This window comes from Leishmania donovani, chromosome 13 (genome assembly GCF_000227135.1).
Source record: "Leishmania donovani BPK282A1 complete genome, chromosome 13".
Lineage (NCBI taxonomy): Eukaryota > Euglenozoa > Kinetoplastea > Trypanosomatida > Trypanosomatidae > Leishmania > Leishmania donovani.
Window position 1 is genome coordinate 298,652 of NC_018240.1, and position 12,638 is coordinate 311,289.

At 62.7% G+C, this 12,638-nt stretch overlaps 5 protein-coding genes across 5 annotated transcripts; all 5 read right to left on the reverse strand.

Annotated features, from left to right (window-relative positions):
* Positions 1-648: 648 nt before the first annotated feature.
* Positions 649-1,476, reverse strand: LDBPK_130820 (glycosyltransferase family-like protein; the record flags this gene model as incomplete). The annotated part of the gene is made up of 1 exon (XM_003859245.1): positions 649-1,476. The coding sequence occupies one exon, from the start codon at positions 1,474-1,476 to the stop codon at positions 649-651; it is 828 nt and encodes a 275-aa protein (XP_003859293.1).
* Positions 1,477-2,246: 770 nt separating this feature from the next.
* Positions 2,247-4,424, reverse strand: LDBPK_130830 (N(2), N(2)-dimethylguanosine tRNA methyltransferase, putative; the record flags this gene model as incomplete). Its single annotated transcript, XM_003859246.1, has 1 exon — positions 2,247-4,424. One exon carries the CDS (start codon positions 4,422-4,424, stop codon positions 2,247-2,249), a length of 2,178 nt encoding a protein of 725 aa, XP_003859294.1.
* An 822-nt stretch (positions 4,425-5,246) lies between these two features.
* LDBPK_130840 (actin-like protein, putative) lies at positions 5,247-6,698 on the reverse strand (the record flags this gene model as incomplete). Its single annotated transcript, XM_003859247.1, has 1 exon — positions 5,247-6,698. One exon carries the CDS (start codon positions 6,696-6,698, stop codon positions 5,247-5,249), a length of 1,452 nt encoding a protein of 483 aa, XP_003859295.1.
* Positions 6,699-7,530: 832 nt separating this feature from the next.
* LDBPK_130850 (katanin-like protein) lies at positions 7,531-9,228 on the reverse strand (the record flags this gene model as incomplete). The annotated part of the gene is made up of 1 exon (XM_003859248.1): positions 7,531-9,228. One exon carries the CDS (start codon positions 9,226-9,228, stop codon positions 7,531-7,533), a length of 1,698 nt encoding a protein of 565 aa, XP_003859296.1.
* Positions 9,229-10,550: 1,322 nt separating this feature from the next.
* Positions 10,551-12,482, reverse strand: LDBPK_130860 (hypothetical protein, conserved; the record flags this gene model as incomplete). The annotated part of the gene is made up of 1 exon (XM_003859249.1): positions 10,551-12,482. One exon carries the CDS (start codon positions 12,480-12,482, stop codon positions 10,551-10,553), a length of 1,932 nt encoding a protein of 643 aa, XP_003859297.1.
* Between the last annotated feature and the right edge of the window lie 156 nt (positions 12,483-12,638).

Consider the following 12,638-nt stretch of genomic DNA (forward strand, 5'->3'; position numbering starts at 1 on the left):
GGATACAAGAGAAGTGACAGGCACGCGACTTCCGGCCTCGACGGAGGACGGGCGAGCGCCCGAAAAAGGCCTATGCGTGTGCGTGCGCGTCGGTGAGCGCCGTCTTCTGCACCACGCCTGCGCCTTGACCGTTTTGTGCTTGCTCTGCTTGGAGTTGTATGTCAGTGCGTTTGTGAGTGTGCGCCCATGGAGGAGGAGGAGGAGGGGGTGAGGGATCAGGCAGAAAGGATGTGAGGAGGGGGGGGTGGAGCGAGAGATGGAGGGCTGATGGCCGGGCACAGGCCCCACTCCTTGACACCTGTGCATCTGTGTCTGTCTATGGGTCTGTGTGTGTGTCTGCAGGGAAGCATGTGCAACCCATCACCGTCGAACACTGCGCGAGTCACCGCTCTGCCCATCTGCTCTCCCTTCGTCTATTTCTCTCTTTCCTTCGGTGCCTCCGTGGGGTGGGGCGTCATGTGAAGAATACGGCCCGCTGCACTACCGCCACCAGCGGTCGAACCCCCAATAGGGAAAGCCCACAGCTATCACATTGCCCACCCAACACGCGCCCCACCCAGGCACGCACACGCCATTTCCAGCATGTGCGTAGTGAGGACGTCAAACAGCACCAACTCTCACCGCACACAGCAGCGTTGTTCCTCGTGCTTAACGAACAGACGTGCCACCACCGACGAACTCCCGCAAACGGCGCGCGGCATCTGCGAGAGCGGGGTTGTCGGTGGGCTTCTTCTGGACGTCTGTCGTGAAGGACATGAGCTGAATCACCAACGATGGCTGGAACACGTACATCTTGGGGTCGGCGATGTACTTATCTTGCGCCGCAGCGTCGTCGGCAAGGCAGCTGCTGATGTGGGTGTCCACTTGCCACGTCATGGGCAGCGACAGATCGAGGCAGCGCTGAGCGGAGGCGGCATGCGCCACATACGCGGTGAGCTCGCGGTGCCCTTCGTACGCTAGGCGGATGCCGTCCGCTATGTACGGCCGCGGCGCCTTGCCACTCGCGAGTAGATCGAGGCCGCCCATGTGCACGATCCCCCAGTCAGCCGGCACCCGTGACCAGCGCTCCGCGAACTGGCGGGAAAACTGGTGATGGAACTCAAGGTCGTCCTCGAGGATGAGGACGCACTCACGATGCTCCGCTACCACCCGCTGCCAGACCGCACGATGAGAAAGCGCGCAGCCAATGGCGCCCTTCGTCAGGTCCATGCCGTAAAGCTTCTGCTCCGTGGGGAGTTGGTAGCGCTGATAGCCTCGGTCGGTGAGCACCCCGTCCCTGTGCAAGCTTGCAACATCGAGCTCGTGCCCATCGATGCCGCTGACGCGCGTCACCTCCACGCCGGGCTTTAGAAACTTGTGCAGCTTCGCCCGCTTTACCTGCTGCTGCACATGTGCCCAGCGATCAGGTCGCCTGTCGAGGTTCAGGACGTAACAGGCGTCGAAGATCGTGTGCCGACGCCGGCACGCGCGCAGCATTACACTGAGCGCCACGAAGGCGAGAAGCAAGACAAAGGAGAGTAAAGACAAGACTACCGGAGGCACGCACGCTGAGGACGGCTGTGCACGTGTGTGTATGTGTGTGTCGCCGAGCGCGCGACTGAGAAGGCGCTTGCGCGCGCCGGGGCAAGCGTGAAGGGAAGCGGACCACGAGAAAAACAAGAGTTTCCAAAGCCTCCGGCCAGGAGAGGGAGGAAGAAGCACTGCCGCCACGCGCCACATCACCGCTATGCTTCCCCATCTCCTCGCTCTCTCTCTATATGTGCAGAACGTGCGCGAGAGTGGAGGAGAGGCATCAGAGATGATCTGTGCTGATGGGCGAGTGTGCGTGCGACAGCTCCTGGTGTGCCGTTCCATACGTCAGAGGGCGGGTGCGTGATGCGTTCTTATGAGTTGCCTTGTAGTCTCCCCGCTAAAGTGTTTAATGCGCATTTCAGCTCACGGCTGCTGCCTCATATATAACTATACCGATATATATATATATATTAACCGTGGTCACGCCGTCCTCTGTGAGCGCGGGCGTGTGGGCGCGGCCCACGTGCGGTCTGCGCCTTCGCGAGACCGGCGGAGGGAGCAGGGCAGTCTCGTCGCGCCACCGCAAGCCTGGCCCTACCTCCACCGAACGTCCTGGTCGCTGTCATCGCGTGCGCACAACGCCCCCTCCCCGGTTCGCTCGTGCGAGGTGAAGGGTCCATGATAAGGGCCCTCATGTTGCCCCTCTATAAAACAACAATTTGAGATCGGCGCCTTCACGCCTCTCCGCTGCCTCCGTCGTTGTCTTCACCGTTGCCGCATTCCACCGCTTCGGGCACCACTGCTGCCCCTTGGTGACGCCGGCGCGGCCCCCAACCCGGCGCGTTCGGCACGAACTTGGCCACACCAATGACGCGACCGCGAAAGTCGTGTGCCTTGTCGTACGTGAAGTCCGCCTCCGCCAGTGGCGTCACCAACAGCGACCGAGGTGCGGTGGACGCTGCCGGGGCCTTCTTCTCCTTGCTCTTGTCAGCGCCGTCCTCGATCGCTGCTTTGCTGACTGGATCCAGCGTGTCTTGCACCATCTTCCACTGCAGCATCACTCGGAACAGTACCTCCGGCGGGCAGTCCGTCTTGAGTCCTGCGGCGGCACAGTGCACCTGGCTGCAGCGGTACCCAAGCCGCGCCAGTGCACCGACAATGCACGGCGTTGGCGGGCAGCACACCCTCACGTAGGACGCGACGTCGGGCAGCAAGTAGAAGAGAGGGCAGTCTGGCAGCTCTTCGAGGGCGATGCGGACCAGGCCGGTGATGCGAGCCTCCGCGTTCAGTCGCCCCTCGCTGGCGCGCTCCTGGAGCAGCGCGAGCAGCTGCTCGAGAAACTCACAATTCTGCGTGGGGGCTGCATAGAGGGGCCCAGAGAGAACGATGCTGCTGCCGCACACCGGACACGCCGTTGCGGCTGTTGTCGACGTCGCGGAGGCGGCGCTCGGCATCTGCCGTAGTGTGAGCGGTGTGATCTTGGGATGGCTATGACGACTCGGCGAGGCGGGGTACACCTCCGTGCGAACACCGTCAACGTTGTGTGCCACCGCCTCGTCATCGTCGTTGCCGTCCCGCTCGCGCTTCGAGAGTCGACGCAGACGAGTATGCGCACGCGAGGCCTCCGCCGCGCCTTCGACTGTCTTGCTTGGCTTCTCCTCATCTGCGTCGCTGTTGGCGCGTCCTGCGCGAGCGCGCCGCTGCTGTTCGCTTGCCTCGCGCTGCTGCCGGCGGCGCTCCTGCCGCGACGGCCGGGGCTGCCGCGCCGTCGCCATCGGCCGCACCCAGAATGCTGAGCAGCTCGAGCACTGCAGCTGGTACCCGAGCTTGCAGGCGCTGAGCTTCGTCTCGGCCGGCTGCTTGTAGACGCGAAAGAAGCAGCGCACATAGAAGTCGATGTGGAGTGACAGCAGCGGCACAATGAATTTCTGGTGCCGGTTGGCCACCCGCTCGACGCAGGCGAGCAGCGTGCGCACCGCGGCCTCGTGACAGTGGGCGGCCTTGTAGGGCATCGAACTGTACTTGGCATGGGCGGTGTCAGCGAAGTTGCCGCACAGGATGGCACTATCTGTGCTCGTCACCAGCATCAGCCCACCCTCTTTGATACAGCGAAAGGCGCCGTCGAGGAAGGGCGACGCGGAGCCGTATGGATCAAGATCGACGACATCCATCAGCTCCTGCTGCAGCAGCGGACGCAGCGACGGCGTCGCCGATGTCTCCGCGGGTGCGTCGACGAGGCAGACGCGCTTTCCTGGGTGCGCGCTGCTGTTCATCGCCAGCCGGAACATGAGGTCGTTGGCGTCGTCAAGGTTCGGCAAGATGGCGCCGCCGGCGCGCACCCCAACTCTGGGCGACGCACCAGTCGCCGACTCACCCTTCCCCGGCTCTGCCTCGCCTGGGTAAAGTTCAATCGCGGCGGCCGGCATGTTCTCCATCAAGGTTGGGTACTGAACCGGGACCCCGTTGTACGCGCAGTTGCGCACGATGCAGTCCACCGCGTCCGCGTCCATATCGTTGGCAATGATGTAGCGCACGTTGGTGATCTCCTTGTAGTAGCGAATCGCCCGCAGCCCCGTGGCGCTGAGGGCCTCGAGGATAGTGATCCCCTCCCTCGTGCCACCGCGGCGCCGCGGCTCTGTCAGCCGCAGTCGCGAGAAGACCTCGATAACGCTGATGCTTAAGTCCCGGTTTACCACTTGCGCCGGGTTGTAGAAGACGGCCTGGCCCACCAGCTGGTTGTCGGCCTCCTCGCTGCTGAGATTCGAAGCCGGCGCAGGCTCAGCCGAAGACGTACATGCCTTCTTCGTCGGCGGCTCCAGCACTGCTGTCGTCCCCTCCGTGATCTTCGTAAAGCCGGCCGGGGATTCGCGCACGACGGCGTCGTAGTTGAACTGACCGGACTTCACCGACATCTGTGTGCGAATGGTGGCGCAGCTCACGCACGCGCCGCGACGGTCGAAGTGCGGGACGTTGAGGGGTGGACGCCTCCGTGGGTGTAAGGGCACCGCTTGATGTCGTCCGTACAAAGTGGCGACACGGACCCCCTTCCTTGCTGGCTCTACTGGTTTGGCGGCGTTCCACGCGCGTGCGTGTGGGTGTGTGCGTGCGCAAGAGAGGACGAGTGAGGAGGGGCGAGGGCGGAGGCGCGACTGGCGACGCTACGAGTAGCACACATACGCAACAAGGCAAGAGAAGCCACACGCTTCGCTTGCCGTGAGCCATCATGGATGTAACGAAGCCACGTGCAGGACGTGTGCTATCTCTCTCTCTCTGTGTGCGTGCGCGCGCAGCCATGGGTACACACAGCAGAAGCAGCACTAACGAAAGGGGAAGAGCCACAAGTACTTGGAATGATAAGCAAACATGCGTATACTACATCGTAGAGCCATGCAACGGGCCCACAACAGGGATGGGCAACATACGAGCCACAGAGCAGAAACAACGCCACCACCGTCACCATCCCCATCAGCGCAAACCGCACACACACACACACACACACATGCTCACGGGCACAGATGTCGTGCGTGGCGCGCCAGCTTGTACATGCAGTCACCCGTCCAGGCAGACATCCGCACACGCAGGCCACATATATATATATATATGACCACCATGGATGCTGATTAGAACCTGCAGGAATAGTTGAGGAGAGCGAGTTAAGGGGCCAGACTCTTCCGCCCCCATCCCCCCAAACCCCTCATTGTCCCTTCCCAATCCTTGACTGCCGCGCCAACAGCTCAGAGCGACTTGTAGTGGATGACACGCGCCCCCTCCTCCTCGTACTCCTTTCGGGAGACGACCAGGTGCTGAAAGACGGCCGTCTGCGCGAGCATGGACCCACCCAGCCACGTGCTATAGGTGCGACACGGCATGTCGCGCACCTGGATCGGCACCACCGCCTCGCTGGGGTGGCTTTCCCGGTAGAGCTGCCGCACCTCGGATTCGAGGCGGGCCTTGAGCCCAGGGAAGGAGGTGGAGCCGCCGGCCAGCACCATGTTGGCGTAGAGCTGCGGCCGCAGCGCCGCCTCGCAGTTGTTGACGGCCGCGAACGGCAGCCAGCTGATCCCCTTCTCAAAAGATGGGCGGAACAGGTCGCCCATGTCGGTGCGCACCTTGCAGCGGGGCTCGTAGGTGCTGCTATCCTCGCCGTTGCTGTCCATCAGGGCAAGCAGGGAGTAGTTGAAGAGCACCTCGGCCGTGTCGTAGCGCTCCGCCGTGAGCGGGATGCGCTGCCCGTCGGGGAGCAAGAAGTCTTCGGTGGCACCCATCGCGGCCGTGGATGTGAGCCCGCGGTCCACGTCGAGGTGTTTCTCTGCAGCGGATCCGATGAAAGACTCCTTTGCTGTCACGGCCGTGGTTGCGGTGGCTGAGCTCGCGCTGTCGGCGCTGCCCTTGATTCCTCCGGTGAGTTGCGTGCTTCTGCGGCTGGTCGCGCTCGCGGCAGCCGGAGATACCCTTGCCGAGGTCCCGGATGCGGGGGTGTAGATGTCGCCGACCGCCCCGCGCTGCGCGTGCGCGCTGGGCTGCACGTAGCACAAATCCTCCTTGGCGCTGTTCAGCAGCTCCTGCTCGGTCGCCGTGCCGAGAGCGTAGCCCTGCTCGCGAAGCAGTCCGCCCAGGTACCGGGTGAGTGCCGCACCGGCGACGGGGCTCTGCGTGACGTGCCGCACTAGCGCATAGCCTTCGTGGATGGGGACGGCGTGTGTGACGTCCTTGCCACTGTCCACCACGAGTCCCGTAGTGAGCCCGTAGCTGTACAGACTCAGCACCTGGGAGGTGCCGAGGTAGAGCGAGTGCGCGTGGAAGGTCTCCATCATGATCTCCAGCGTTCGCTCACGCTGAGCGGCAGGGGCGTTGACGGGCTGCGTCAGCAGGAAGCAGTGCGTCTCCGGCGACACGCGCAGCTCGTTGAAGAATAGATGACTCCACAGCTTCTCCACATCGCTCCAATCGTTGATGAAGCCGTTGCGGATCGGGTGATGCACATCCAGGATACCCTGCTTCAGCAGCGCCTCCTCGCCCACCTCCTGTTCATTCATTCCAGCTGCCATGGCGATACTGCGGTGGCGTGGGTAGCCGACGAGCGTCGGTACGTCAAGACGCGGCCCCTTCTCGCCGCCAAAGCCGGCGCGGGAATGGAAGGAGCCGCAGTCGAGCACGACCGCCGCAGTTGACACGTTATAGTCCATGGAAGAGGTAGAAAAGGCGCTGCGCACCACTTGTGCCTGTGCCGAAGGAAGGGTAGTTGAGGCGTTCGGGACGCACCACAGCTGTAGCGCTGAGCGTTGACGTCGCGGGAGCGATTCCGGGGGAGCCGTGATCGCTCTGATGTGTGTGTGTGCGCGCGCGTATGTGACAGAGAAAGACAGAGAGGAGGTGCGAGGAGATGATGGTGAGGATACGGAGAGAGAGACAGTTGCATGTCATACGCATCGTCGTCGTTACACCGGCCGAGGCGCGCGTGTGTCTTATCTACAGCAACAGGAAGGCCGGCGATGCTGTTTCAATGAGAGATGGCGAGAGAGAGCGACGCACGCGAGCTTGCCTGGCTGTGACGTATGTCTACATGTACATGTGTGTATGCGCTTCGATACCGGTGACGCGGATGGTGGGCGTGAGAGAGAGGAACGCTGATAGCGGTCATGCCGGCGTCATTGACGACCCTTGGTGTGCGTGTGTGTGGAGGGGGGAGGGGATCGAAGTACATCACCAAGCGGCGCACCAACCGATGCGATCATCGGCACAAGGTGGAACACGCACACGCACACACATGCCGTGCTGGTATGCAGCCGCAGCACTTCCAGCAACTATACATTATCGTACGCGGTGCTGGCAAGGACGAAGGACAGAGGCGGGAGAGAGAGACGGGAGGAGGTCGACCTTGGCGGGAGGGGCGGGCGGGAGGTGCATGCAGATCTGCGCGGCTGTGCGCGTCCGACGAGGCAGCTTCGATACCGTCTCTCTACAAAATCCTTACTTCCTTTTCGAACATATATATATATATATATTCGCCTCGTGGCCTTAAGTGGATAGCCCGGAGCCGTGCTCGCGCGTCCACACATCGTACTTGTCGAGGTCTGCTGCCCGGACACTGCTGCGGGTGCACGCAACACTCGCTTGCACATCCTCGAGCGTCGCGGCTGGCGGCTTCAGCGGCTCGCTCGGAAGCCGCACGTGCGCGTTGCGGTCGTTGCCTGCAGCCTCAAGCTGAGAAATGAGCTTCCGCACCGGCCGCATCATGGCCTCACGGCAGACGACGTCGATGTCAGCACCGGACATGCCCTCCGTTAGCGCGGCGCACGCCTCATAGTCCGCGTCGGATGCGAAGGAGTTGGGCAGCAGGCGGCGGAACATGAGAACGCGAGCGTCGCGCGTCGGAAGCGAAACGAGGATGCGCTTCTCCAGCCGGCGCAGCATCGCCGTGTCGAGGTCCCATGGCACGTTGCTCGCCGCTAGCACAAACACCACCTCGCCGCCACGCCGCTTGGAGAGGCCATCCATCTGTGTCAGCAGCTCCGTCTTCATGCGGCGTGACCCCTCGTGCTCGCCGTCGCTCGACCTTGCGGACATCAAGGAGTCGATCTCATCGATAAAGATAGTGCTTGGCGCGTAGTGGACGGCGAGGTCGAAGAGCATGCGGACGAGCTTCTCCGAGTCACCGCGCCACTTGGACACGACGGAGGAGGCGGCTATGTTGAAGAAGGTCGTGCGGCACTCCGTCGCGACGGCCTTGGCGAGGAGCGTCTTGCCGGTGCCGGGCGGGCCAAAGAGAAGAATCCCTTTCCACGGGCGCAGGATGCCCTGGAACAGCTCCGGGTACTTGACCGGCATCACCACGGCCTCTTGCAGGAGGTGCTTGGCGCTTTCCAAGTCGGCAATGTCGCGCCAACGCACGGATGGGTTGACGTCGAGAATCTCGCGCAGGATCGTGGCGGCCAGCTCGTTCAACTCGTTCGTCGGAAACGGCGGCAGCGGCTTCAGTATGCGGCGGCTCATCAAGGGCCCGAGGGGGTCCTCTGCAGCATCATCGGAGCCCTCAGCATCCCTGCCAATGCCTCTTCGACCCTTCTCGCCTTCGCGCCCGGAGTTGTGGGCGGCAGCGGACTCGCCCTGGAGAGACAACCCAAGCGCGCTGGTGCCCCCGTTGGGCGCCGCGGCGAGCTTGTCGCCGTTCGCTGAGCCGCTGTCGCCGTTCGCCTGCACATGGCTGAGCGCGCGCGCGAGGTTCGTTGGCCGCAGGTGCGGCGGCGGCTTTCCTACAGAGGACAACGAGGCTGGCGATGACGACGAGGTCGCGGCACGAGGAGCAGGCGCGCCTTTGCGCGTCCGTGAGAGCATCCGCTCTCCGCTTTCAGAGCCGACGCCGCCAACGCCGTCGGCGTCATCGCTGCTGCCGCCGCGGACGCGGTACAGCTTCGGCGCGCGCTGGCATTTGAAGGCGTAGTACTCCTCGTAATCCTGGACAACAGACAGCAAGTCGATGTTGTCAGCGGCGCTGAACTGAGTGAGGGAGATGCGGCTTTCCTGCTGGAGCGCCTGCAGAGTTTGTTGGTACCCCTGCTCCAGCAGGAACTGCTCGACGAGCACGATGACGCCCTTGACTCGTCGAGCGCGCAGCTTCTCTTCCTCCTCGCGGGCGAGCTGCTGCGCCTTCATGTGCGCTAAACTCGAGCCCGGCGCCGGCGCTGCCGTGCTCGAGAGTGGTTGCAAGTGACGCATCGTGTGCGCGTGCGTGTGCCGCTGCACCCCCTCCACCCTACCCCTGCTTTTACGCCCTCGACTCTACAGCGCCGTGGGTCTCGGCGCGTTGCTCCCTCCGCTATGGAAGGCAGACGATCTTGCGCCTGCTGTGTAGGTGTAGATGTGTGCGGGTGCTTGTGGAGGGTGAGGTGGACCGTGGCCGTGGTGACGAGGTTAAGAGGTGCACATACTTACCACTGTTGAGGGCGCCCGGAGGCGCCAGAGGAAGAGGGGGTGGGGAGGCTCTCAAGAGGACAGCTTTCACAGACGTTGCTTCATCAGGACCAGCGCTTGCCATCCTGCTTCTCGTATCACGCGTGTGTCTGCCATCCGAGCTGCTCAAGGCCACGCAAAGGAAGAGGGCAAGAGAGCGCTGAGTGACCGGCGCCCTTGCATCTGCCTCCGGCTGTCCTCCCTTAACCCCCCCCTCCACCGCCCCCGCCGCCGCGCCCACATGAATACTTCGGCAACCGACGTGGAAGCGTCAACAGTTATCATGACCACATGCACAAGCCACAGCCACACACACACATACACACACGGTGCCTGTGTGTGTATGTGGCCTCGCGAAGCTTTCGTATATATGTAGTTTGCTGTGCATTCTTTTTACCGTGCGGGCTTCCTTATAAGCTTGAAGGAGGAGAGAGTGTGTTGGGTGGTGGCGGCGGCCCCATTCTGCAACGCGATGCAGTTGTGCATCTGCCCACAACCACAGACACACACAGACACACACACACACACACATACCCGAGAGACGCATGACATGCATTACGCAGACAACCACACGAAAGCGAGCGAGCGAGAGGAAAGCGCAGCGGCACGTTGCTGGAGCACAACAAAATCAAGCGCGCGCACACACGCACACTGCCGTATTGATGTAAATCCTCACGACGCGGAGGAAACAGAATGAGGGGGAGGGGGCCGCCCGCCACCTCCGTAAGAGGAAACCGTCTCGCCAAAGAGTCAGATCCACCCCATAATCACAAGACAGAGTCGCTCACAAGATGTCCAAGGACAGCCAGCCTTACCGCCGCTACATCGCCACAGCCCATACACAGTGCTGCCAACGGGAGCAGACGAAGGCTTCTGGACAAGCCAGACATACAGGCAGAAACACCGGGGAGGGGATATGCAGGAGCATCGTACGCTGCAACGTCATCCGCCCGTCATCCCTTCCCTTCCCCTCCGCCCGCCCCCGTACACACACTAGCTTTTATCTTCATCCATCGCCGCCGGCATTCGCAACCCACCCGCTCCTTCCAGCGGAAGGCGGCGGCGGGGAGGGGGGTGGTACACTGCGCTTACGCCTTGGGCAGCTTCGTCTCCATAACCGGGGCAAGCGTGACGAGATCGGCCAGCACCCACTTGTGCGATTGGTCCATGTACATGCACATGAGCTTGCGCGTCGCCGGCGGGGTCTGCGAGACGTCATCCGGGATGCCGATCATACGCCCAATCGCCTTGGAAAACATGAACTCCACCGGCTTCCCTGTCACCATGCGCATAAAGAAGTCGAGAAAGCTCGCCAGCGGCTTCGGGCTGTTCGACGCGAACACGCGCGCCGCCGCGATGCGCTCGTACTCGTTCTCGTAGCCGACGATGCGCTTGTAGAACCACTCAAAGTTGTAGGCGAACCGCTCCGGTGGCACGACAACGTCCACGGTGAGCAGTGCGCAGGCATGGGCCGAGGCAGGAATCGGCGGCAGCATATTGCCGTTCACCTTGATGTACACAGAGTGCGCCTCCTCCTCCTCCTCCGAGCTTTCTTTGGGCGCTGCCGTCTTCGCGGTGACCTCGTCAGGCACCGCTGTCTCAGCGACCGTTGCCGTGCTTGCACTCTTCGAAAAGCCTTTGGGCTTCACGCAAGTGACTTGAATGCGTGACGCGGTGCCGGGCGACTTCGCGCTATCCGCAGTTGATGCCCCGCCGGCACCAGCAGAGGCCGAATTCCCTCCACTGTGCCTTGCCTGGTTCGCAGACGCTGCCGCTGCCGCGGCTGCGGTGCTGGCAGCCGTGGAGCCGGTCGGCGTAAGCGTGCGCGTGGCTTTGTTCACGACGAATGTGTGCTCCTCTGCCGTGGTGCGGTGCGCGTTGGCGTCCGTGTCGGTGTGCACCTGAATCATGCCGGTGTCAAAGTCATCCTCGTCCACCTTGCCGGCCGCGTCCGCCTTCTGCGCACTCCCTGCAGCACCACTGCCGGCCACGTTTGCAGGGTCCAGCTTTCGCAGGTAGTCATTGTTGAAGGTCACGTCCACCTCGGCGCCGATATTGTCGGAGTTAAAGTACATGCGTGCCTTGCCCAAGCGGGCGAAGATGACCAGCTTCGAGTCCAGCACGTAGTCCGCCGGCGAGGCGATGCTGCTCAGGTTCACCTGCTTGTCTTTATGCAGAAGCCAAATCTTGAAGATGGACTCCGCCAAGTGCCGCGAGACAGGGATGAGGGAGACGATCGTAGAGACAACGCTACGAACGAGCGAGTCCTGCAGCTTCGTCTTGGTAGAGGAAGAGGAGTCGTCCTTGCCGTCCGCCTCCGCTTTCGACGCCAGCAATGCCGCCGCCGCGTCGCAGCGACTCTCGGGCTTAAACTCCTTGTCTAGCAGCTTCGCCGCCTCATGCGCGGCGGCAATCATCTTGGTCGACTCGGTCCTCCCTGCCAGCGGCTGCACGTGCTCGAGAAAGGAGCTGATGACGACGGCGAGGCTGTAGTAGGCCTGCTTCGCACCGATGAGAAACTCCTCCTGGGTGCAGCCGTTGACGCTCTTGGAGAAATTGTTGAAGGCGCGCACCAGCTCGTCGTCCTCGGTGAGCTTGATACCAATGGTGCGGATGCCAGAGGTGGCAGCACCGCCGCCGTTCGCCGCTGCCGCGGAGAGCTGCTCTTGCTGCTCCACGCTGCCTTGCGCACGGGTGGCGGCGCCGGCATTATTTTCGTTGGCTGCGAAATATCGTACCGCCTTGGCGGTCGCCGTGCGGGGTGTCGTGGACACTGCTGCCGCCGCAGCTTGCTTGCCCTTGCCAGCACTGCCCTTTTCCTCCCCACTACGGGACGCGTAGCAGCGACGCTGCTGATACATCGGCTGACAGCATGGAGGCAGGAGCGAGGCAACCGCGGAGGTCGAGGCTTTGCTGGGCGCCCACATCGCGCTTGGCATCTGCGCCACGACAGGGGACACCGAGAGAGAGGCCGCCGCACGTCCCATGGACGCCGCCATGCAAGTGAGACGCCGGAGCATGTTACGAAACGAAGGAGGAGGAGAACGAAACGCGACTACGCGGTATGCTCTCTAGCCCCGCGCCCTCTGCTGTGCCTGTGTCTCGATGTGTATGCCGGCGTCTTGGGGAGGAAGCGGTGGGGAGGGGGGGCGATGTGGTTGATGATTGTCGCTGAG